Below are 26,844 nucleotides of genomic sequence, written 5' to 3'. Positions count from 1 at the left end.
TTTTGTGGTGGGAGTAACAATAGAATTTTGTGCACCACAAAGGTATGCTTCATCAGTTCAGTAAGGCAGGTCCAGACTTGTGTAACTTGTCCCAACAAATAGTCCTGCTCACCTATGAATTTCTGGATGATATTTTGTGCCTGCTGCATCACAGAAAGGAGAGAATGGACTTTGTACAATGGCGCCTCTTCACTTCTCTGTGACTGGATGAAAAATGGTAAAATATTCAGATGAATACAGCGAAGGTGGTTATTAATCTCAGCCCCTGGGTTCTAAATGAAGGAGCTGATTTGGATATTTCATTTGTATGTCAGATTCAACAAAACTGTATTTTAGGGAGAACTTTGGCAGCTGGAAGCAGTAGGCTGTGGTCTAGTCCTACTCAACTAATTGAGCTAGTAGTTTTGTGTGTGCACAGGAGCATAGCCATCTGCATTTAAATACAGGTCTGGGTAATTCAGTACAGATGAGCAACGTGGTGCAGAATTGGATTTACGTAGAAGTGCCCGATTCAATCTATGTTACCTGTGCATGTAGAGGAGCCTTCACCCACATATGGATCTCCTTCACTGGAATGGTAAGTCTCTGTTTGAAATTATGGTGCTTGGCTGTATATTGTTAGGATAAAATACTCTGAAATGAACTGGTTATATTTTCCGATCACTGTAACATATTTTCTTCTGTTTTAAGATAATAACACAGGTGCTCAATATCTCTGAAGGTAGTCTCTAGATATTGGGAGGGAAGGTTGCTGGCTCAACAATAAGGGAGAAACTCATCCTGAACTCATATTTAAGTCATCAGTGGGGTCCCTGCATGCTGCTTTTCCTTGTGCTAGTCCCTGTTAAGGTGAGTGGGGAAAGCAGACAGGCAAATTGCCCTTAGTTGTTAATTTTTTAAGCACAGTGGTGGTCTCCAGCACAGATGAGGAATATTTTAGATGCTAGCTAAGAGTATGGTCATGAACACGATTTGCACTTAGAAATCATGGGAGCCATTACATAACACATCATTAGGGGGATTGCTAGATATAGATCTTTTCAGTTAGGATAATTAAATCATTTGTTATTGCATAACTCTCAGCATCTTTCCTAGTCCCCCCCCCCCCCAAATTGGGCCACAATCCAGCACAGTCACTTAATGGGACTTATGATAGATAACACTGTGTTCTGTGATGGGATTTTTTTTAATCCTTAAACAAATTCTGCTAGCTTTTCACCCTTGGATTGTGTGCCTGCAATATGCATCTGTAAGCATACTTTATGTCAGTGCTTCTAGTCACATGTATGAAATCCAAGATGAAGGCTTACTACTTTTTGGAGAAGTCAGAGCCTCAGCAAAGTTGCATGCCCTGAACATCTTCATGCTCAGCCCTTGGCTATGACTCTTTACAGACATGAAATTATTTAGGGCAGGCTCCAATTGCCTATAGTGCTAGCTGTATACCCACCACCCCTCTATCCTAAAGTATATATCATTAATGTCCCAATCTTGAAGTGTTGGCTGTGATAAACACCTTCATAAAAAAAAATCCACAAAGACCCCTGTGTAAGTTGCAGTGACCTCACTTCAGAAGTCTTGACCATCTTATAGCTGCTTCTGCATTTATTTATACAGCACTTTTATTCTACAAAGCACTTTACTTTTTCATTGAAATGATCAGTATTCCCATTTTGCAGCTAGGAAACTGATGCCCAGAGTCATCATACACAGCGTCCCATGGCAACCAGAGTGAGTCTTTCCCTCATTTGGCAGGAGGAGTTCCTTTACTTATATTTTAAATTATCATGAAGGTAAAGAAAACATAACATACAAGAACAACAACTAGACCAGGGCAACTGGAAGACCCAGTTTAGGACTGTTTGTATTCCTATCATGATAAATGAAGAATTTGTGTGTATCGTTATTAACATTTGGGTCTACAACAAATATACTTGGGCTACTTCACACATTACTTGCATGTGGTTTCAAAATAATGTCTGACCTCCAGATCTAGGGCCTGATCTGCCTCTACCCACACCTCCAATAAGCTTCATCCATTTTGGCAGCAGTGGCAGAAAGAAAAAAATAGACCTAGCACTACAGTGGGTAGAGCTCACCACTCTGGTGTGGGTGCAAATCTCCCTAGCAATCATTTGATGAGCAGGGAGAGGGTGATTAACCCTTCCTCTGCTGATCTATGTAGTTTTAGGGAGCTCCTGTGTGTGCATGCAATGGTTTTGGGTGGCCACTGTCCAGAGGTTAGTCAAGGGTCAAAATTGCCGCTGGGACAAAAACAGTCAGCCACTTCTGGGGTACAGCATCTAATTCAAGGGCAGGGGTGTTCCAAGTAGTGCGGGAGAATACTGAAAAAAACCTACCACTTTTGTGTAGGTGACCTCTTACAATTAAAGACTAGGAGGATCATAAAACATTAGAGATGTGGTAGGTAGGACAATATAACTTCAGTCTGGCATCGTCGCTTTCTTGCTAGAATCTCTACAGAAAGTTTTCACACTGAAAGCTTGTGCCTAGATCAGTGGGAGTAGATTGTAGAGTTTATTAAATACAAGCGTAAACATAGAACAGGCTTCTCTTGAATCTTAAGTTTGTCTCTGGGAGAAAATCCTCCTCATCTCATGACTGACGTGTGTTTAGAATGGCAGTGGATGCTAACAGTACAGATCTCTTGAACCCCCAGCTGCTAAAATCCTCACAAACCCTGAACAACTTTTATCTGGATATGAGGAAACTTCCACAACTACCTTCATTGTGAAGGCATTTTGTTCTCATGGCTGCTACTTAACATACAGGATGCAATGCAATCCAGCAGGTTTACTTTTCTCATTAAGGTGAAATTAGTAGGGTTGTATCCAGTGATAATCCTCAAAATGAGGGAGGCTCATTGAGTCAGCAAAGGTGGCCACCAATGGAATAGGGAAGGAAACATGGGTCCCCCCCCATCTCCCTCCCTGCAGCTAACCCCAAATCTGCTCCAGAGGGTTAGAGGAGGGTGGAAATGAATAACCATCAACCTCCCTCATTGGTCTGCTGCTAGCAGGCTATTTTGGTCCACTGTAGGATTCTGTCAGGTTGCTCACCTCTTCTACAATAGATCTGTTGTCCACAACCAGTACTTTTTATTTCCTTTGTTCCCAGAACAGTTTTTCTTAGACAATTGAATTGAAATTAGTAGAAGTTAGGCTCTTTCCTAGATGAGACTAGTCAACTTCTTTTCATCCTTGAAGTATTAGAGATTGCTATTGGGGCTGCAGAAGAGAGAGGTCACTTTCCAAATTTCTTTCAAAGCAAATTACACAGAAAAAGTTGGGGAGGGGTAGAAACAAAGCAATTCAGAATGAGCACTGCACTAGATGGTAGGCCTTTGGGGCCCAGGAACTAATCCCCATGAACAGATGGTTCTGGGTTAGATTTTAATTAAGGAAAATGCAGACACACACCATTAAACTTATGTGCATCCAATAATCTCGCATTTAGAAATTCATTCATATTGAACAGTTTGTTAATATGCAACACCATCCTTTTATTTCAGACTTTTCTACTATCTCACAAAGGGAAACCTGGTGTGGGACTGAAGGAATCACTTGATATGCAGAACAAGCTCCTTGCCATTTTCATACTTCTGGATGTGGAATTTTCATGCTGCCCCTCCAAACTTCTCACGTTGCCCTTGAGGTACATTCTCCTGCACAGGGTTTCATTTGTCCCGCAACAGGGTCCTGAACCATTTCCAGCTCTTCTTTGAAGAAGAATTTCTCTGTCATTAATGCCCTAGACTATGGGAAGCGTCTGTCTTGCAGAAAAGTGTTTCATTCCTGAGAGGAATACTGCTTGGATCAAGTTTGCCTTGAGACTTGCTGGAGGACAGCCATCACACATTGTAATCAGGGGCCTTCCCTTGTGGCTGCCTCAATCGGATCTGTAACGTTGAAAAAGCGCTCACAGTCACATGAAAAAAGATCTGCCAGAGGTTGCGTAGTTCATAGAGATACATGTTGCATAGGCAGATTAAGCCAAAACTTAGGAAGGATTTGATGTTCCGCCAGCCTGTGCAATACACAAACAGATAGCACTGCAAAGGGAAAAAAGTCACAAGGATGTAAGTAACCTGTTGAATTTTCTCATATTTCTATAGCAAGCGGCATCCAGCTAATGTGCCAAGAGACTCCTTTCATACCTTTCCACTCGACAAGGGTAAGAAGGGGAGTGCAAATGTTACCTCCACAGTGTGAGCTCCCTTGACAAAAGCTATGGCTTTCAGTTTAAATCTACCATTTGCTGTGGCATTTTAATATCTTATCAAATTACCGTTGCCCAAAATTTGTGCACTGTAGTACAACCCTACCATAGGTGGAGGTACGATCCAATTTCTGAACATCTGTCCCGGCCCCCTGCATCTTGGAGATGCAGTTGAAGTCTACACAAGAGTCTTCTATGAGCCATATGAATCTTGTATAACCCTTTAAAAATAATAATAAATATTTAAAATAAATAAAATACCACAGCAGCTGAAAGTAAGCTGTCTGTTACCAGCTATTTTGATTAAATATTACCTGAAGCAACAAATATCTCCACTAAGAAGATAGAATATGCTCTCTCAGGAAAGTTAGCATATTAAGCTTACCTGTTTACTGCATGGCCATAAAATCATTAATGAAAATACAGAAATTTTCAGCAGGCCTGTGCAGAGGGTGTGGGTGGCCAGGTACACTGAGCCTCAGGGTCTTAGCCAGGGGCCTCCACCTGGGACCAGGTGCTTTTTTGTTTGAGTTTATAACTTGATTCTAACAATACTCTCACCCTGGGCCTCAGACAAGCTCTGCATGCTAAGAAATCTTAACCAAAAAATGCAGGCAACAATCTGTCATTCTGTCCCATAAATTCCAGAATAAAAGCATAGTTTGATTTAAGTTATGCCTCATCATGGACTAGTTTGTGTGATATTATGAGATAACATCTGTGGGGAGGGGCAGAACATGTTTCATATGCAGAAATTGCCAGATAGGGCTCAGAAAGACTCTGGAAAATGTATCTGTGGATACATTGACTAATAGTCTGATTTGTTATAAGGCAGCTCTATATTTTCAAACAGCTCCACATTAGGCCCAACCACCTTCAGTTTTCCCTGCCCAAAATTCAGATACTTATCTATTGTGACAATGTGGGGGAGTCACGCCTCTATTGCAATCCACCAGCTACGTACTTTGTAGACTTCAATGCAAATGTCCAGAAAGACTAAACTAGAGTTGCAGTACAGTTCACCCACTACCAACCGAACTCAGAAGGAAACTTTGAAATAAATCTATTCACGCTCATTTAATTTTGGACTCACATACCCTAAGTCAGAAAGGGATTACAACTTTTAAAAAATCATTCAGACTTGTAAGAGGAAGATCCTACCTGATATAAACAAGCTGCTGTGCCGAGGAAAAAGGCAATAACATAGCTGAGGTCCTCTCTGTCATTCTGGGGGAAAAATTGGTGTCCTTATTTAGTAACAGAAGTTGCACAACTGGTCCCAGTGTCAGCCAAGCAGCCAGCACTTAGGTCATGATAAATGCAAGGCAGTAAAACACATTTAACTGTATTGCTTAAGTAATAACAGCTAAATAGATATGTCTACATTCATTTAGCAAAAATCTAGTAAGTATTGCCATCTGTTCACCATCAAATTAATGTTATATTCTGCATTTACTGAAATTGGTATCTGAAATATTCCCACTGGACCACTTTTTTTCCAATGTACAACAGCTATCATTGGGGGAAAACTCTTCCTCTCTTTAAATGCAGATCAGCAGAGATCTCAATTTAAGACCAAATGAGGTACATGGGTGACAAGTGCTAAACTCCTCCCCCCCATCCATTTTTTTATCTCCCTGCAGCCTGTCCCCGCCAATCTTGATTTTTCTCTAGCCAGACTACGTAGAAACACTTGGAAATAAAAATTCAGGAGACAGACTATGAAGAGGTAGGCTGATGTAGGGCCTTAGCATCTCTCACAAATGTGCCCCTTTTTCTCTTAAAACAAGCAAAATGTGCAGCCCATTTTCAGTGATTGCCACAGATCAACATTTAAAGAGACTGATCTGCTGCCATCACACGCATCCACTAGATGGTGCTCAGCTCCTGCAAAGTAAAAAGTAAATGGGTAATGAAGAAAACCCACAAAGCAGTATTTACACAGATGGCAGCTAAATATTATACAATATACTTTCCTTAAGTTGTAATATCTAATAGTTGTATGAGCAGGAGCTTTGGATCTGGGAGATTGGGTTCCATTTCTGTTCCACAGTGGATTTTGGTTTGTTTCTCACATTACAGAAAACCTGACTTCCCAGAACATATGTGCACATAACAAAAGCAATTGTTACACACAAGCAACACACTTTCTTAACTGAAATAAGAGTTCCTTATGAGAAAATGAAAAGACAACAATGGCTGTTGAAGACCACTTTCAAAAGGAAGAACAATAAAGACTAGAATTGCATGCAAATCAGAAGGTTCTTCAATGATAATGGGGAAGGTGTAATTTCTAACTGTAATCTGTGGGCAATTATAGAGTACAAGTCAATATAACTTTGTTACATGCTTAGTGGAATATTGAAAAATGAAACAAGACCTCAAGGACATCTCATTTGTTATAACCGTTGCATGGGTAGTAATAACATTCATATATTACTTTCGTATTATATTATAATTTAGTATCCTGAGCCAGAAGAGAAATCCAGAATAGTGTGTGCAGTTCAAAATGACTTTTCAAAAGTGTATTTTAAATTTCACTGAAAACATTTGCATTTGAATTGAAAAGAAAAAGTGGTGAAATTCATCTGAAATGGGACTGGAACTCACACCTGCCATTTAGCTCAGCTGGTTAGAACATGGAGCTGATAACTCCATAAGGCCCAGCTGCAAATTCCTGCATTGCAGGGGGTTGGCCTAGAATTCTGTGAGTCCCTTCCAACTCTATGATTCTAGGAGCTCCCAATGTGTAGTGCAGTCCTCCAAAACATTTTCCCAGAGTGGAGAATATAGGAAAGAACAGTTTTAACTAGTGCATCCAGAGCTTTAGCTTGGATTGCTGTAAGTGAACTGTAGAACTTCCCAGATCCTTCTCTCATCATCTTTCTATGATCCTCTGCATACAGAGAGTATTTGCAGCAATTCTGTGTTCTAAAGGGATTCACTGAGAGAAGGTACTCCATCATGGATTTCCCTGATGCAAGAAAACAGTTCACTGGCTATGTGGATCAACATCCCCACAGAAAGCTGCTTGTCCCCAAACAACCTGTCACATGATTCAGTGCTATCACACTGAGAGCTTCCTCCACCACCAACAATGAATGTCATTGACATCCACGGCAGGCAGGCAAACTCACCATGTAAACGGCCCAGAAATAATGAGGTGGTCAGAAACATACCAGAGAAAACCTACTTCTGTTGTAAAGTTTAATAGCTAGACCAACTCAAAGAATCTTATTAAAGTCTACATGTGAAACATTCCGGACTTCTCTACTGGCTCAGCTTCCCTACAAAAAAAAGCTAGCAACATAGGTCTGAAACATGTCAGTAACAGAAAGATATATTGCTCCACCAGCTGAGATGTCAAACAGCTTAGCTCGGAAGGACAAACCCAGCCTGCAGGCCATACTTGCCAGCCCTCTGTGGGAAAAGAGGGGGTTCTCCTTATCCAAACAATATTCAGAGAATGATTTAACACTACCACTTATTGCAAGAGCATTTTTTTAAAAGAAATTGATAGGTAAGTCTTCCAAGACTGGGCTTTTGTTTTTCCCTGCTTGTAGTTGTTTAGTTGTTTAGTCGTGTCCAACTCTTTGTGACCCCATGCACCAGAACACGCCAGGCATTCCTGTTTTCCCTGCTACAAAGTCATAAACATGGCTACAGTACCTGCAGAAGACTCTCTATGGCATGAAAACCACGAATTAAATTCAAAGCCCCACATAAAAGGCTGAGTAGAAAGGAAACAATCCCTGACAGAGTCACTGGTTCCAGTCGCTGGTGAGGGGCTGGAAGGCAGAGGGGGAAAAACACTTATCAATATTTAAAGATGTGTTCCTTAATGTTTGCGCCAAAAATGTTAATGCTATTTTTCAGTGTCTTCCTGCTCAAGATTCTGTAACTTAAATGAGAAAATACTCATAAGCTTAAGAGACTCCCTTTCCATTTATTTTAAACTGAGTACTTGCTTAGAGAATATATAACAGCAAGCTGAAGAAGCATAACTCTCAGAGCACATTGGAAAAAATATATTTTGCATGAGCAAAAACTGAAACTCTCCAAGGCCTGGTTAAAAATAAGTTTTGAAACTAATGCACCCAAGTTCTTCATTATTAGGCTTGGATTGTGGGAGCACAGCTGTAAATCTCCAAAATATAGAACTAGCTGGTGAAATTAGTCTGCAATTAGCCACTGAGTAGTTAAGCCTCACCCTTGAAATAGGGCTCTCAGAGTTTGCTTTTCTGCTCTACTAATGCATAAGTTACAGATCTTAAAGAATGACTTATAGCCGACCCTAAACATGCTTACTCAGAAGTAGGGCTCAATGGTACTTACTTGCAAGTAAGTGCACAGAAGTTGACAGCCTGATCCTTTTCCATATTTTTAATTGACAGCAATGTGGAATATTACAAAAAAATGAAAAGTAATATACCCATAATTGGTATTCTAGGAGGCAATGAATGGGGTCCTTTCATCTCCTAAAAGTCTTCCAAAAACTATTGTCAGTTTATCCTCCTCCAGCACTTTTAGCCCCTTAATCAGACACTCCTTTGTTTCTCACAAGGAAGTCCAATCAATCCTAATGGACTTCCTCCCAAGTAAATGTACATAGGCTTAGTGCCTTAGTGTATTTGCTAAATGGGGCACTGTGAAGCAGAAGGAGAGGTAGGCTAAGTATGAAAGCTTCTAGCTTCACTGGCAAATCCAGAGAGGGGCCCACTGCACAATTCTCTTACAAACTATAGTGACGCTAAAAGATGCGGAGGAGGTGGCTGAAAATAAGCATTTATGCAGACATTCATCGGTGCTACTGGAGAGCCAACGGTACACACAAATGTCTGCCAATTCATAGTGAATGTGCGTACAAGCAGTTACTGTGCTATTCCGCAACAAGTGACAGAAAATGAATATGAAAAAACAGGGCAAAATCCACAGTAGTCTAGGCAACACAGAGAGAGTGACAATGAGGTTACTGAACCATATTTAAATCATTCTGTTTAAATCAGTGAAGTGTAAAGGTGCCAACAATGAAGTTAATGAGCTGGAACATTAATATTGAGAGGGGTGTCATTCCATGTTGTTTGCATTGAACAGCTGCAGCAGAAAAAGGCTCTCCAAAGCAGTTCATAAAGTCAGAGAAAGCACAGCAGCGACAAAGGGAATTTCTCCAGAAGAAGAAAACTAGACACTGTGAGCATCACTGTTTCCAAACTCTGGAAAGAACACACTAATCTGTGCACATCTTAGTTGTTTGGAAGAAACATGTTTTTTAAAAAATACAGATTTCTATTCTACATGTATTTTACTCTAAAACAAACATGTCGGAATAAACAGATTATATGAGATAACAATTTCCATCAAACCTCAGTCAGCTTCATAGTTAAATGTAGCTTCCTCCCTACATTCACGTCCATCATTCTAATCCAGAATCACATATTCTAGAGACAAGTGAAATTTTGCAGTGGCTTTTTACTTATATTCACAAATTCAAGCTTGTTGATTGTTACAAGAGTGGAATAATATGGTGGAGCCATTAGCAAGACCTCAGATTTAGCAAAATTTTAGGATCAAATTAGACATGTCATTTGACCTTGAGGGAAACAATGGGACCTTTCCTCCCACTGCAAACTGAATGTGCTGTGTTGTGGGTGGGAGAGATTCTAATCAGGAAAGCAGCAGGGGCAAAGGGTTAAAGCAATCTCTCCATGCCACACTCCTGATCCGGAATAGGCCCATTGCAATGGCCATTTATTTTATTTTAAGACAGGCTAAACAACAAGAATGACATCTAGTTTGGTCCCAAGATTTACAAGACTGGTATAAGCAAATTGCTCCAGTTTTGAACCTTCCAAGCAAAATTATGTTAAAGGAAACAAACTCACCTGTAGATATTTTCCCAGTACCTTTGTATTCTGGAAGAGGTACATGTGGATACCCATTGGCTGAACCCAATTCAGACAAGGAAATTTGATAAGGTGGTCTCAGCCTGATTTCCGTCTGCATGTCAGCAAGGTTTATCTTTGTCGACAGAGACCGTGGGTTGTTATATCTCTGCTTGGTTCTCTGAATGAAATTATCTGTGTAAAATTAAAACAAAACCCCCTTAGACATATGTTAATAAAATCATCTGAGACCCCATGGCTTTATGGGCAATATAAGTCTCTGAGACACATTTAAATTCATTATTTGGAATTCTTACATCCATTGTGGAAGGTTTTAATATTGTTGCTACTTTATAACTAATATATCATGGGCTAATTAATTTTGCAGCACCAAAAAATTAAGCGCTAGGAATCTAATTATAAATAAACTAATGACTCATGCATTGACAAGCCTGAAAGTAGGGCTAATATAATTAATGAATTGCATTTTGTTTAGCTTTTCATGCAATTCAGAATATATTCTTACAAAATAAAACAAGCCTGTTTTACTTCGACACACATAATATGAGAATTAACAGCATCCATAATGATGAACTTTCTTTCCCAACAAAAGCATACGACTATACATATGAGCTTTCGTGTGCATGCACACTTCTTCAGATACACTGAAACAGAAGTCACCAGACCCTTCTATATAGTGAGAAGGTGGGGAGGGGTATTACTCAGAAGGGTGGTGGGAATGGGTGATTGGCAGATAGCTGTGATGAGCCTGTTGACGACTCTTAACGACTGCAATAGGTCTTACAGGAAAAAGCAAGGGGTGAGAAGGTGAAAAATGGCTTTGTCATGTATAATGAGATAAGAATCCAATGTCTTTGTTCAGACCAGGTTTCTCCATGGTTTTAAGTTTGGTAATAAGTTGCAATTCAGCAGCTTCTCTTTCCAGTCTATTTCTGAAATTCCTTTGTAATAGAACAGCTACTTTGAGACCTTGTATAGAATGTCCTGGGAGATTGAAGTGTTCTCCTACTGGTTTCTCAGTCTTGTGATTCCTGATGTCAGATTTATGTCCGTTTATCCTTTGGCGTAAGGTTTGGCCTGTTTGTCCAATATAGAGAGCTGAAGGACACTGTTGGCATTTGATGGCATACACAATGTTAGACAATGAGCAATTAAATAGTCCCGAGATGGTATGTGTGATGTTGTTGGGGCCAGTAATGGTGTTGTCCGGGTGTATGTGTCACCTTCTCACCCCTTGCTTTTTCCTGTAAGACCTATTGCAGTCGTTAAGAGTCATCAACAGGCTCATCACAGCTATCTGCCAATCACCCATTCCCACCACCCTTCTGAGTAATACCCCTCCCCACCTTCTCACTATATAGAAGGGTCTGGTGACTTCTGTTTCAGTGTATCTGAAGAAGTGTGCATGCACACGAAAGCTCATACCTAGAACTAACTTAGTTGGTCTTTAAGGTGCTACTGGAAGGAATTTTTTGTTTTGACTATGGCAGACCAACACGGCTACCTATCTGTAACTGGGACTATACATATGTAAGAGCAAAATACGTGCTTAAAGGGGAAAGCCCACAGGCTTCTTCATTTTCGACATATTCTTAGGGCATCTGGAATCTAAGAAATTGGTTATATCTGTCTTTTATTCTTTTTTTTCTGTATTTCATAAATTCAATAAAAATATTATAAAAAAAAAAATGGAATCTAAGAAATTGGTGAATCCCCAGCACAGCACACAGGGGGAGGAGAGGTGAGACAGGTGAAAGCTCTCTTTTTTTGTAAGGTGCTGGAAGAATGGGCTATATATCACACTAAGGTTTGTGGCTCAAACAGAGCTTCGATGTTGTATCTCTCTTCACACAAGTGCCCATTAATGAAGCCTTGACAGCTATTCAAAACAAATACAATCCCCCCGAATACATCTTGGACCTGACCAACCACTGCCTAACCAACACGTACTTCATCCACAATGGACAAAGATACAAACAGATAGAAGGAGCACCTATGGGATCACCCCTCTCACCGGTCATCGCAAACCTGTACATGGAACACTTTGAAACCAATGCTTTAGACAAGTCAGAACACAAACCCAAACTTTGGCTCAGATATGTTGACGACACCTTTGTAATTTGGCCACACGGGAAGGAAAAACTGGATAGCTTCCTCACACATCTCAACAACTTACACCCCAAAATACAATTCACTATGGAAATAGAAGCCAACAACCAACTTCCCTTCCTTGACGTCCTAATCTACAAAAAACCTGATGGCTCCCTAGGACACACTATCTACCGGAAAAAAACACACACCAACCGCTACTTACATGCACAATCACACCACCACCCTGCACAAATAAACTCCGTAGCCAAGACTCTCATCTCCAGAACCAAACGCCTGGCTGACAAAGACCACTTGACAACTGAGTTACAGAATCTCTCAAACGTGTTAATTGCCAATGGATACCAGCAAAACAGGATTACGAAGCTAATCCAAAAGGAAACACCCCCCAAAAACCAAGACACAGAAGAAAACAATGGCATGGCCCTCCTTCCTTATATCAAGGGCACTACAGATAAAATTAGCAAAATCCTCCATAAACACAATATCAAAACAGCCTTTTGCACCAACCAAAAAATAGCCAATATCCTCAGAAACCCCAAGGATAAAATCCAGTTGGAAAACCAAGGGATCTATGAAATACCCTGCAAAGTCTGCCCAGCCACGTACATTGGACAAACAAACAGACGAATAAATGCACGTATCGCAGAACACAAGAATGCCGTCAAAAAAGAAGAAAAAACTTCCTCTCTTTTCCAACACATGAAAGAAACAGGACACGAAATTAATTTTGCAGATTCCAAATTGCTCTTTAACACGGAACATCACCACAAGAGAATAATCATGGAAGCCATCGAGATAGAGAAACACCCTCACAACATGAACAAGCGTGACGACACATCCCGCTTGCCAGACATCTGGAAATTAGCCCTCCCCACAAAAACTGACACCAGATCCAGAGGCACACAGAACGCCAACACCAATCAACCACACCAGACCCAAACCCAGACCCTCTCCACAGATGAATTACAGACACCATCCAGTAGCCAATCCATGGTGGCACCTCCGGATGCTGCACCCCCCTGCAATCCCTACACAGATCTGGCTGACACAAGCCACAAAACCACAGCTCGCCCCTATACACGAAGCCAAGCCAGAGCACAACTAAGTACAGTACAGCCATCTTCTCAGGAAAACTCTTCACAAAGTTCAAGAGGTCAAGACACAAAGACTTTAACAACTAATCCACACCTAATGACCCACCTAAGTGGTACTCAGGATATCACTCAAGAAATCACTCAAGATATCTCTCAAGTAATTAAGGAACAAAAGAAGAAAAGGCACACTAACCTGGGAACTTCCTCTCTGCCCAGAACATTGGAGGCTATACACCACACCCCCTCTACAGTATTTATAGGAACTCAAACACTGAGATCCTGCTCTGTTCCAGTAACAAGAAGCCGAAAGCACCAGCCTGAAGATGACGAGTGAGACCTCGTCGAAACGTCGCCTAGACACCCCAACTTTTACACGGGAAGACACCCGAGGACACCAAAACCTGCATTCCTGTACCCGTGAAAATCTACGAAAGCATATATATATATATATATATATATATATATATATGCAGGTTTTGGTGTCCTCGGGTGTCTTCCCGTGTAAAAGTTGGGGTGTCTAGGCGACGTTTCGACGAGGTCTCACTCGTCATCTTCAGGCTGGTGCTTTCGGCTTCTTGTTACTGGAACAGAGCTCTGTTCCAGTAACAAGAAGCCGAAAGCACCAGCCTGAAGATGACGAGTGAGACCTCGTCGAAACGTCGCCTAGACACCCCAACTTTTACACGGGAAGACACCCGAGGACACCAAAACCTGCATTCCTGTACCCGTGAAAATCTACGAAAGCATATATATATATATATATATATAAAAAATCTAAAACAAGTCCATCATTACAGAAAGTGGTGAATCCTCCTTACCGAACTCAATGAAACAGTATGGTCTAACAGCTGTATTTGTCTTCATCATGTTGTATGTGGTGATGAACTCCTTTTGAAGCTCATCCAGGAAACAGAAGGCCAGGACACTGGGGTAATTTTCAGTGCAGAGCATCATGTAACTCACTCCCAAGGAACTAATAAAACTACAAAACAAAACAAAAACATTTTAAAATGTGTTTAATGCTTCAAAATTAAATTCATGCATCTACAGCTTGACTAGAGCAGCTCTCTGAGCTGTAAGAACAAGAAAAATGGCTCTGAGTGTAATGAAAGCATCAATATTCATGAGAAATTGTAACATTGTTTTCAAAAGGAAAAAGTCCCAGGTGTGTCCCACCACAAGTAAAAAGCAGAAGAGTATGAAGATTTTTCCTCTCTAAAGTGAGAAGAAAGAAACAGATCAAAGAGGGCAGGTGGCCTTCCCCTCTTTAACCTCTGAATGTTTTAATTATTGGTTGTGCATAAAAGGACATCTTCATTCCAAAACCCAAAACAAAAAAGCTCTTCAGAATTATCTTTATGAGCCAGAGAATGAAATCCTGCCCTAGCAATGATGCTTCTTCGTCAGTATTCAGTGATGGCATTAAAGGAACTCATCAGAAGCTGGAAAACTCCCCAGATCTAATTGAAATTTTGGCATATGCTTACACTCTTTATTTATTAAACATTCTGTTAAAACACTGCATTAGTTCATCATTCCTTGTGCAATTCAAAACAATAATTCTAGGACAATTTTAGGTACATACTGTACATCTGACACTTTAAAAATAATTAGACTGATATACTGATATACTAAACACCAGAGATTTATCAAGAGTACTTAGGGAAGTTTGTTTATAAAGGTCAGTGCCAGAAATGTACACATCAGATAATAATATGAATTATCTAATTTTGAACTGTGAATATTGATTCTCTCCCCAACTCCATTTGCATCTACGTACAAATAATTCATTCCCCATTTGGTCTAGGGCCCACTTAATTATTAAGATCATGAAACACACACACTGTAGCACACATACAAACTCATTTCAAATAAACCATTCCAAAGTATGGTTTTGGTACAAGAAAAATGAAGGCAATGAGAAAGGCTTGAAATTTATGTTTTCAGCTTAAAGATACACATGGTTTTATGGCTGCTGTACACTGCTGTAATTTAATCCAGATAAACATAGCCCATCTAGGTGTGCATAAGGCATGCTGGGTTTTTCTATAACCTATTGGACAAAAAGAAAAAGCACTGCCAACAAACTCATGGTCTTAGACACAAAATATATTGAAGTCTGTAGGAAAATGAAATAAAAACTATAGGGAGGAGTGACCCAACACTCTCAGCAGGTGGAGTCCCAACTGATATGCTTCAAAAACTAAAGGTAAACAACCAATGGAACAAAATGGCATAATGTGCTATGACATCACACTACTGCTCCCACCGTGTGTTCACAGCATATTTTGCCGCATTAGATTCATTTCATAAACACTTCAAAGGAAAAGCATCTCTGTTTCCAGAAGGGTAGTCCAAGGCTTGGCTGCCTATGATATACTAGGGTTTATGTCAGACCACTATATCAAGATAATCACTTGATTTGCCTTCTGATGACTCTGCCCTTATATGCCTTATATATCCACCTACATGGTTCAGCCTGGACACTGAGATCCAGCACAGAGGGACTTCTGGCAGTTCCCTCACTGCAAGAAGTGAAGCAACAGGGAACCAGGAAGAGGGCGTTCTCGGTAGTGGCTCCCACCCTGTGAAATGCCCTACCACCAGATGTCAAGAAGATGAGTAATTATATATTTTTTAGGAGAGATCTGAAGGCAGCTCTTTAAGGTTTAATGTTTTCCTATGTTTTTATATGTGTTGGAAGCCACCCAGAAGTGCTGGGACAACCCAGTAAGATAGGCAGGATGCAAATTGTTGTTGTTGTTAAGCAATACTGAAACAATATTTATAAAAAATATTTATAAAAAATATAAATATATTTATAAAATGATTTATAAATATCAAAAAAACAAAATTTATTTGAATTAATTTTATAAGGAATTGTGTTGTGTTGTACTGTTGTACTGTTTTATTGTTGTTAGCCACCCTGAGCCCGGCTTTGGCTGGGGAGAGCGGGATATAAATAAAAATTTTTATTATTATTATTATTACTGTATTTATAACAATTAAAATTTCATTACAATTAAAAACTGGGGAGCATTGAAGAGCTACATAAAACAGATTCTCCTCTCCCCACAAAAATGGGGATCCGAACAGACAAATTTAAAACTAGAAGACTGACAGAAGAAAAATGTCTTAACCTCTTGTTTTAAAGATATCAGAGATGGGGCCAGTCTAACCTTCTTTGGGAGGGAGTTCCACAGTTGAGATGCTGCCACCAAAAAGGCCCTGTCTCATGGCAGTGGAATGCAAAACGGGATCTCTGAGGATTACCACAATTTATGTGCTTACTTATATGAGGAATGAAGCAGTTGTACAAATGCCTTCATACTTAAGATTTATGAAAATACATCATCACTTAAAGCTAACCTAGTTCCCCCCCCAAAAAAAAAAACAAATAGTTGTTTCACTCCCTATTATAGCAGCCAACAGTTGTATATGAAACAAGATTAAAACAAGATAAAATCCCAAATAATACTTACTTTAGGTTATACAGTCCTGCATGAAGTGTGCATCTATCAGGAAGCTGAGAAAGTCTCTTTGCAATAGTTTTGAAGTATTTTTGGCACTCCTGCACACCAACGTTTTGCTCATAATCAGTAGAAGCAGATAGAGGAAGTCCATCTCTCACACGGACCACCGAGGCAGACAAGATCATGGACATTGCCAGCAGGCACAAGGAAAATCTGAAACAGAACATACATAGAGAGTTTGATTTACCTTTGCTTTCATTCACTACATTTCCAGTAAGTGCATCTCGGGGTTCTAGTAAAATCCCTGGTTCAACCCCTGAGAATATCCCATCTGAAACTCTGGAGTGCCACAACCAGACAGTGTACTATACACAAAACTGAGCTAGTTAGAGCTGACTTCGTATGCACCTAATCCTATTTCTTATATTCATATGGCATTTAGCAAACCATCACAAAAGTAATTCTGTCACCACAACTGGGGGAAGAAGAGCAGTCACAAATTGTTCCAACCACAAAACTGCATCACCACTGAAATATATATAAGTGGGCCCTGCAACAAAATGTTGTAAAGTGTTTCTGTACAATATTCCAGCCAGCCATAGCCTCATCCAGGCTGCTCTATTCTGTTTCACCCACTTTTCCATTCACTCACTCAATGAGTGACCACTAAGCATACTCAGCCTTAACTGAACTGTTTGGTGGAGACCGAATGGTCCCTATGAATTTTTTGCTAACATTGGGGTTCTCCTGAACATGCTGGTGCCTCCCCTCCTGTTTCACAGTGTCCTAGCTTTGGCTGTCATCCTGCTTGCTTGCATTCATTTATAACTCCTGCCACAAATATTGCAGTGTGGAGTGCTCTTGTTCAGAGTTCTAGCCAGCCAATCAATCATGGCCTATTCCAGAACAGTCCTTTCCATTTCCCCTCCGCATTAGTTTGCATTCCCCAACTCCAGCAGTCAACCAGCACTGCACGGTACACTGAGCTGACTTAGCCTCCCTCCTTTAAACACACAGCCTGCCCATACCTTCCTCTTTTGCTTTTGGGGGCTACACAAGTTGGAGAATGAGTTTGCTCTTAGCATATGGGATTTGCTCCTAGCTGGATATTATTCCTAGCAGTGAGATATATGATACTTCATAATATGTGGAAAACAGGAAGAGCTTATTAAAACATTCATAATGCAGAAGGTATCTCTAGTAATAACTCATAGCAGGCATTTAAAATGCCTACTAGGCAGTCTTTTTGTAAAATATCCCAAACTGTAATTAAGAAACACTCAAGTTTCTCTTTAAAGTACTCATAAAACTAGGAGAACATTGTGAAACTTACCAAACAGAATGCTTTTGGTATCTACAGACTCCCACAATTCCACTCGGTCACCACCCTAAAGTCAGTCAACCTGGAGAGCTGGGCAAGGATTATCACAGTTTGTGAATTGTCATCTGCACTGCTTCCCAGCTCCAGGGTTGCATGCTGCTCCCTGAAGATGCTGCAAGTACATTAAAGCAGCAGCACTCAAGTACACTCAACCGCATGTACATTTCTCTTTTCCCTTGGGAAAGGCCAGTGGGTGGAAGAGGGATGGAAAGAAGGTGGCAGGAGAATGATAGGCAGGGAGTGGGCAACTAAATTTTTTGACATAGCTGCCAAGCCAGCCCAAAATTGTAGATCAGATGCAAATATGTCACTTATTCACTAAATACCATAGTCTGCCTGCCCAATTTCTTATGTATAGCGGTACAAAACACTGCCCTAAGAATGAATAGTAGCAAGTTACTTTTAAATGCCATTAATGGAACAAAGCCACGTTTAGCTCAAACCACCGCTCACGAACCCACTTTTAACAATGGTTAGTGCCAAGCCAGTTTGCAACCACGGTTAGAAACATATTTGCAAATTGCAGTTTGATACAGTACAGATGTAACATGGGTTAGCTTTGAAAATGAAAGGGAGAGGAAAATTCACATCCAAGAGGGAAAAGTGTCTGAACCTGTGGGGCACGCATGAATTCTTAAACCATTATGAATGATTAAGAAGCATTATGAATGCGCCAGCCAAAGTGTTTAACACAAAGCTATTTTTGTCAGCTTTTTTTTAAAGAAAACAATGGTTGCACAGGGAGAGAGATGCAACTGGAAGTACCAGTGTATCCGTTCCTTGAAAACAAACTAAAGAAAATCCTCACAACACTAAACAGGTTCACACAATCCATGCTTAAAGTGTGGAAGGAGAAAGCAGGTAAACTGCCCCCAAACCCATTAATCCCCCTGGCCACCACCCACTATTCCACCATGCAGCCCACAGCTTCCAAACAAAAGCATGGCAAGTCAAAGGTTTACACAGCCTAACAGACTTCTACAAAAATGACAAACCCATACTAACACAAAAAATAAAAGACAAACTAGGGAAAACTAGGTGTCCCCTAGTTTGTATACCCTGGCTGACCCAACACCAACTGCACACCTTCTTAAATAACCCAGCAGTCAAAGGACTCTGAACACCTTCGATAAACTTCTAACAACAGAGGGACACAGCAAGGGGATGGAATCCACAATATACAAACTACTACTCAAGACCCTTCAAAACTGTGTTTAAAACTCTGTTTAAACTATGATCTAAACCACCCTTTAAGTCCATCTCAACCAAAAGAAGAGAACTGACTTTGAAACTAATTTATAGATGGTACCTAGCACCTCGGGATGTGGGTGGCGCTGTGGGTTAAACCACAGAGCCTAGGGCTTGCTGATCAGAAGGTCGATGGTTCGAATCCCAGCAACGGAGTGAGCTCCTGTTGCTCGGTCCCAGCTCCTGCCCAACTAGCAGTTCGAAAGCACGAAGTACAAGTAGATAAATAGGTACCACTCCGGCGGGAAGGTAAACAGCATTTCCGTGTGCTGCTCTGGTTCGCCAGAAACGGCTTAAGTCATGCTGGCCACATGACCTGGAAGCCATACGCTGGCTCCCTCGGCCAATAAAGCGAGATGAGCGCTGCAACCCCAGAGTCGTCTGCGACTGGACCTAATGGTTAGGAGTCCCTTTACCTTTACCTTTACCACCTCGGAAGCTGGCGCTGATACACCCAGGAACCTCACCTAAATGCTGGAGAGGCTGCACCATTACAGGCACATACCTCTGAAAACAGAGACGTTGTATGTACCCTTGTTAACCATGAAAATCCTTTAATAAAAACAATTTTTAAAAGGCAATGTAATGGTGTGTTCTGTAGGACACTAGAACTAGACTAGTTTTGTTCATGAGGCTAAAATAGTTTAACTGCACATCTGTCAGTTTAAATGTAATCTGTAATTCACAGATGCAACATGTGTTCCAACAGTTCACTTACAAGATTGCATACTGTATAAACAAATTTCCTACAATAAAAAAGTCAATGAGTTCAGTCTTAATACTATTCTACCTAGAAAGAGATTTCTCCTATCCTTATCCAAATTTCCATAAATCAAAATTAATCTTACATGACAAAACAAGGTATAATTCTGGTGACCTTATTATATAATGCAATTTCTGTTATTTTGAAACAATTCTGCAACGTATAAAGCTAGTACAGAATCTCCTTTTCTCTCAGGTTTTTGTATTTTAGGACCAGAGATACAAAACAAAAAAAATCCCAGATACTAGGGAACTGGAGGTGGTTAGAGCTTCACAGGACTAGATCTATTTTACAAAATCTTCCCTAAATCCTGGATAAACAGCATTCATTTCCTTTGAACTCCTATTTATGCAAAGGCAAATTAGTCACTCTTCCAAAAGATAAGCCTCCCTAAAACCGGCAAGCTGTTTTCCATGCATTACCAGATGATAGTAGCACAAAGCTGTATTTAGCTACAGCCCTATCTCATATCATTAGTCAAAGGGGTTCTAAGTGAAACCATGTTCATACCTCATTGCATGATATAAAATGTGCTTGTGGATTAAATTCGCCTGTGAGCTGCTCCTCTATTATGTATATCATTTGAGAATGCTATTATCCTGTTATCTCCATCCTTACATCTTGCACTTTTAGAAATACTCTGGTTGCTTCCAGATGAACTGTTTATTGAGCATTTATCCTTATTAATATGCACAAAGATTGTGGAGAGGTTAGAAGATGTTGGCTACTTATCGAGCATTCATTTTGATTAATATACGGGGAAGTTACATGACATCAAGCAATCATCATTCTCCACTTTCCGGTGCATCCAATGACTTTCCTTATTGTGAAATGTCTGATTTGGGGGAAAGAGTGGGTTTGTCATGCAAGAGTCCTCATCAACTTGAATTGCATAACTTGGATTTGCCAGTGTGTGAAATAATAGCAACAGTTTAAAAAGCTCCCTCTGAGACAGACTACCATATGCGCTGCTACCCACAAGCAGAGCTCCTACGTGTATAATCATCCCCGTTTTTTTCTGTGGGGAAGACAGCTCCACTCAAGAGAGTGAGGACATCTTCACAGGCTGCAGCACTCCATATTTGCTTTGGAGCACCACTCCTCAATCACTTGGTCAGTTTCCTTGGCATTACACCTCCAAATGTGTGGCTAAATTGGCCTCTGCTCAGGGATAAACTATGCAATGTTAAATGTGTGTCTGATTTAAATTCCTTTTAAAATGTACTAACCATCCACTTGGGAGGGGACTGAAAATCACTGGGATCACAGCAGATGTGGAGCATTCTCCAGATGTGCTCTCTGCATTAAGGGAAAGCTCCCAAAGTGCCGATGGGAACTTTACAGGTTTTCACGAAATTATTTCCATTGTAACTGCAAGGCAGAAAATGGGTACGGTAAATTCTCCCTCCACATGTCCTCCATCCCAATATTTATCAGCCATCCAGACAGCTGCTAATAGCATTTTTTAAAAATCTGTATGTTAAAGGCAAAGACTGCCATATTTAGTTTGCCCCTCAGAAAATGAAACATGCACAGCAAAGTATTGAAGAAGCCTTGCAAGTTGGTTCAGAGTAAGGGTGGCTTACATATCGGGACAGAAGAGGGTCCGAGGGTCCGGAAATATATATATATATATATATATATATATATATATATATATATATATGCAGGTTTTGGTGTCCTCGGGTGTCTTCCCGTGTAAAAGTTGGGGTGTCTAGGCGACGTTTCGACGAGGTCTCACTCGTCATCTTCAGGCTGGTGAGTGAGACCTCGTCGAAACGTCGCCTAGACACCCCAACTTTTACACGGGAAGACACCCGAGGACACCAAAACCTGCATTCCTGTACCCGTGAAAATCTACGAAAGCATATATATATATATATATATATATATATATATATATATATATATATGAGTGATGGGAGACCTTAAAAGTTAAGCTGTCAGTAATCTTGCAGAAATATATTTGGGTGAAAATATTTTGTACTCAGACAATTTCTATAAATTACTATCACAGTGTTGTCTAACACTCTAATGGTAGTGAAATAAGTTCAAAGCAAGATGAAAGAAAGGTGGGTTTTGCAGACTGTTGGGGGACATGTGTGTAAGAACAAAACTTATTGGTCACACATTCTGCTAATAATATAACAATATACTTAAGCTCATATTTCTCCAAACCAAAAATTAAGTTTAATAACACATTGTGTTCAGTGGGGCCTACTCCCTTGTGAGTGTGTTTAGGATTATGCCTAAAGGTTTTCTGAAACAACTATTCCTGAAAGAAAAGAGCACTGTTACAGCTATACTTTTATTTGCAACATACTGTACTGGAAAACTAAGGAGACAATTTCTTTTTCCATCTCTGAAAGAATGGTATAGAAAATTATGGGGCAAAGAAATCATGAATAAAATTACATAATATATTTTTGTGTTAGAGAAGAGAAACAAAATTGATGTGTTTGGAGAAGAATGGAAATGGCTTAGAAACTGCTGGAATGCTGAACGAAGTATTATTAAGCAAAATCCTTTTCCTTATTATAAGGTTTCTCCTTTAGTGTCCTTATGTTTATGTTTTAATGATTTTTTTCCTATTTAAATTTGAGATATGTATGAATACATCCTTTTAAAAACTTTTGGCTTTCTCAGAAACATAATAAATAAAGTAATGGGATGCATGACAATTGCTTTTAAAATAATACTGTGGATAGACAGCCTGTATTATGGTACATAGTGATACACAGAAGGCAATAAATCATGTGCCAATATTGGCAGATATTACAGTTGTCTGGCTAACATTTTATTATTTTGTTCTTCATAAGCCCACATAGGCAAGTATAATGGCTGAAATCTGTTATTTAATAATGTGTTCAATTGTGTTGACTGGCAGTCCTTTCAGCAACCTAAAAGGGGCTTGCATTAACAACGGATTGTTATGTTATTTTTCATTATTTACAATAAAATAGGCTTGTAATCAGCCACTTGCCTGTTTGCCTCATGGTGACTAAGGGTTGACTCCAAGGTCCCAGCTGAATCTCCATTGCTTTGAAGCTATAACCACAAATGCAGCTGCCATAGCTCTGAACCATATTTTCACTAGGCTATGCTCACGTTTCCAGTCTCAATGCTCGTATCTTGAAAGGTGGAAGACAGCCCCATACTTTAAGGCAAGGATAGGGAACCTGTAACTTACTATCCAGATGTTGCTGGACTAGAACTACAGTTGTCCCTGACTGGCTGAGGCTCATGGGAGCTGGTATCCAACAGCATATGGAGGGCTATAGGTTCCCTATCTATGAGCAACACCGAAGCTAAGATCATATGCACCTATGAGCAAGTCCCACCTAGAAGTCAGTCATTGTATTGCCAATACAGTGGTACCTCTGGTTACATACGCTCCAGGTTACATACGCTTCAGATTACAGACTCCGCTAACCCAGAAATAGTACCTCGGGTTAAGAACTTTGCTTCAGGATGAGAACAGAAATCGTGTGGCAGCGGGAGGCCCCATTAGCTAAAGTGGTGCTTCAGGTTAAGAACAGTTTCAGGTTAACAAAGGACCTCCAGAACAAATTACGGTAAGTATGTAACCAGAGGTACCACTGTACAAGTTGGAGCCTGGATATCTGAAGGAGCATTTGCTTCCATACAGACCTACCGTACTTGTTTGTAAAGATCATCAAAGGAGGCTCTCCTAATGGTGTCACCACTGGCTGTGGCACAGAATGCGGGAACCTAAGCAAGGGCCTTTCTTGTGGTTGCATCCGTTTCACAGAACTCCCTCTGCCTTGAAATATGCTTGGTGCCGATATTGTGCTGGATTTCAACACCTGCTTCAGACTTAGCTCTTTACCTCAACCTTTGCTATTATTATTTCATTTTAATAACTGCTTGCTACGTAAGGACTTCCTAAGCAACTTGCAAAATTTTAAGAGCATAAACATAAAGCAGAGCATAAAATAAGGAAAAGTAACAATACATAACAATTAAAGAACCCTATATTCCATAAATCAGACCCAGCTTGAAATAGTATTTATTGCTGGCTGCAGTGGGTATAATTTTATAATGGTTTTAATATGTATTTTGTGAACCGCTCTGGTTTTACTTAGCTGAAAACCAATGTATAAATACCTTTAAATAAACTAACAAACTCATTCTTTGGGACTTCCTTCTGAGTACATATACACAGGATTGCACTTAAAATCAAACTACAGTGGTGCCCCACAAGACGAACGCCTCGCAAGACGGAAAACCCGCTAGACGAAAGGGTTTTCCGTTTTGGAGGCGCTTCGCAAAATGAATTTCCCTATGGGCTTGTTTCGCAAGACGAAAATGTATTGCGAGTTCCTGCGGTTTTTTTTCCTCCCCCCCCTTTTTTCGAAGCCGCTAAGCCGCTTATCAGCTGATCCGCTAAGCCGCTAAGCCGCTAATAGCGCTAAGCCGTCAATGGGCTTGCTTCGCAAGACGAAAAAACCGCTAGACGAAGAGAATCGCGGAACGGATTCTTTTCGTCTTGCGAGGCACCACTGTACATTTAGCAATCCCACTGACAGTCAATAAAATTTCAGAAGAGTCAAATGAAAAGTTTTTTATAGGACAAGATAACAATGAATCTCATGTAAACCACTGAAGGAGAAAAAATTATTTCACTTTAACACCATTTTTAACACTGCAGCACCATTTATTTGCAACAACATGTAAGAAATAGAGTGATCTCTCCTTGATTGAACAACTTCCTCTTAGCAACCTTAAAGGAATACACTTGTAGCTTTTTGAGTTAACACTATAGAATACTGTTACCATTTGAAGAGAGTTACATTATTAATGTAACCTCAGGGATACACAGCTCAGAGTACCATATGGCCAAATCAGTAATTACCACAGTATTATTACATTCATTAAGCAATAACAGCATGCTCAAGAAGCTGAGGCCTAACCCACAGTGGTAAGGAAGAACTTCCTGGCATGTACTCCCTCAGGATGTGGTGGACTCTCCTTCATTTCAGGTTTTTAAACAGAGGCTGGATGGCCATCCATTAGGGATTCTTTAGATGTGATTCCTGCATTGCAGGGGGTTGGACTAAATGACCCTTGGGTTGCCTTCTAACTCTGCAGTTCTATAATTCTATGATTCTACTGTACCTTTGGGACACGGGTGGCGCTGTGGTCTAAACCACAGAGCCTAGGGCTTGCCGATCAGAAGGTCGGCGGTTTAAATCCCCACAATGAGGGGATGAGCTCCCATTGCTCAGTCCCTGCTTCTGCCAACCTAGCAGTTCGAAAGCATGTCAAAGTGCAAGTAGATAAATAGGTACCTCTCCAGCGGGAAGGTAAATGGCGTTTCCGTGCGCTGCTCTGGTTTGCCAGAAGCGGCTTAGTCATGCTGGCCACATGACTCAGAAGCTGTCTGCGGACAAACACCAGCTCCCTCGGCCAATAAAGCGAGATGAGCGCTGCAACCCCAGTCGTCCGTGACTGGACCTAACAGTCAGGGGTCCCTTTACCTTTACTGTACCTTTACTAACCACTTAATAACTTTCCACAGCCATACCTACAACAATTGCCCTAAAACGTCACAGCATTCCCCCCCCCCCCCCAGTATCATATAAGGGAAGGCTGAGGGAAGGATTCCCTCACCCCCTTTTATTTTAATAAATCATAAAGCATCAAACTAATAGTCTCATTAAATCCCCCACTAGAAGCACCCTGCTTTGAAGGGCAAGGGGGGAAAACCAAAGGGCACCCTTCTTTTCCACAACTACCAAGAGGCCTTGCACTCAGGAATGCAGTTTTTAGTCAAAACAAAACAAATTCCTTCCAGTAGCACCTTAAAGACCAACTAAGTCAGTTCTTGGTATGAGCTTTCGTGTGCATGCACACTTCTTCAGTTTTTAGTGGTAGCCTAAAATCCTAAATACACATCCCTTCCCAAAGCTCATTATGCGAGAGCACTGTCTTCTCCAAATCCTCCCTAATACGCCTTTTGCCAAAACCCTAGAGGGGGGTATGCGAATCACAAACACACACCCAGCTACATTAGCTCAGGTATTTAAGGGCGGAGTCACTCCCTCTCTCTCCCCCCCCCCCCGCCTTGCCCTCTGGCACAGTTACAGTGCCTTGAATTGCTGCATGGCGGGCAAAACATCCAACAGCTGCAGCGCTTCCCTCCCACCCCTAGAGAGAAAACTTCCCCTGGTGAAGTTCCACCTGGTCAAGGGGCTCTTGAGGCACAGAAACGCCACAAGGGAAGACGAAGCAGCAGCAACTGGAGGCCGCAGAGGTCCCCTCCCAGGTCTCGAGGACCGTGCCAAAGGGCGCAGCTGTGGGGACGTCCCTGGGGAGGGAGCCCTATGCCTGCTCCCTCCTCCACAGGAAGGGCGCACCTTCGCCCAGGCCCACAAAGACAGGGCCCGCGCTCCTACGCGCAAGCTGGCTCAGTTGCTAGGCAACCACTCGGGGCTGCAGCGAGCGCGCGGAGAGGGAATCGGAATTACCTTGCTTAATCGACCCGGCAGCATCCGTAGCCGGACCGCGGCTCCACAGCCTCGCGCATAGCGTTCTTGGGCGTCTTGACACGTCACACTCAACAGCGCTCGCTTGTAGAATGCGACGTCACATGACGGCGCGTAAAAGT

The 26,844-nt window shown here is 41.0% G+C and overlaps 2 protein-coding genes across 7 annotated transcripts in view; one reads left to right on the top strand and one right to left on the bottom strand.

Moving 5' to 3' along the window:
* ADCY5 (adenylate cyclase 5) overlaps positions 1–2,343 on the top strand; it is a 184,855-nt gene extending 182,512 nt beyond the window's left edge. For 3 of the 4 annotated variants that reach the window (XR_014158736.1, XR_014158737.1, XR_014158738.1), the window contains 3 exons: positions 447–577; positions 691–849; positions 1,680–2,343. Coding sequence is in view for 1 of the 4 variants with exons in the window: in XM_081870719.1 (XP_081726845.1) it covers positions 447–577; positions 1,680–1,691 (143 nt within the window). In the remaining 3 variants the exon portion in view is untranslated. The remainder of the gene's footprint in view (positions 1–446; positions 578–690; positions 850–1,679) is intronic. The other variant, XM_081870719.1, reaches the window with a different exon arrangement.
* Positions 2,344–3,498: 1,155 nt separating this feature from the next.
* On the bottom strand, positions 3,499–26,844 carry SEC22A (SEC22 homolog A, vesicle trafficking protein). Of its 3 annotated transcripts, none has more exons than XM_081873423.1 (7): positions 26,705–26,844; positions 16,831–17,034; positions 14,167–14,330; positions 10,122–10,316; positions 7,909–8,027; positions 5,401–5,466; positions 3,499–4,072 (listed from the first exon to the last, which is right to left on the bottom strand). In XM_081873423.1, the coding sequence occupies exons 2-7, from the start codon at positions 17,010–17,012 to the stop codon at positions 3,872–3,874; spliced, it is 927 nt and encodes a 308-aa protein (XP_081729549.1). In that variant the 5' UTR covers positions 17,013–17,034; positions 26,705–26,844; the 3' UTR covers positions 3,499–3,871. The 3 variants fall into 3 exon arrangements, with proteins under 3 accessions (XP_081729549.1, XP_081729551.1, XP_081729550.1); XM_081873425.1 differs by having other exon boundaries at positions 3,499–3,919; XM_081873424.1 differs by lacking the exon at positions 26,705–26,844 and adding an exon at positions 26,418–26,569.

Source organism: Podarcis erhardii (genome assembly GCF_964252035.2).
Source record: "Podarcis erhardii genome assembly, chromosome: 1".
Taxonomy (NCBI): Eukaryota; Metazoa; Chordata; class Lepidosauria; order Squamata; family Lacertidae; genus Podarcis; species Podarcis erhardii.
The sequence above is the reverse complement of the archived record's forward strand: the minus strand, read 5'-3'. Positions and strand labels throughout refer to the sequence as shown.

Coding starts and splice junctions, on each gene's coding strand:
- SEC22A (XM_081873423.1), bottom strand. CDS start 17,012: ATGTCCATGATCTTGTCTGCCTCGGTGGTCCGTGTGAGAGATGGACTT. Junction 10,317..14,166: donor ATACTGTTTCATTGAGTTCG/GTAAGGAGGATT, acceptor AATTTTACACAG/ATAATTTCATTCAGAGAACC. Junction 5,467..7,908: donor CCATAGAGAGTCTTCTGCAG/GTACTGTAGCCA, acceptor TTTTTCCCCCAG/AATGACAGAGAGGACCTCAG.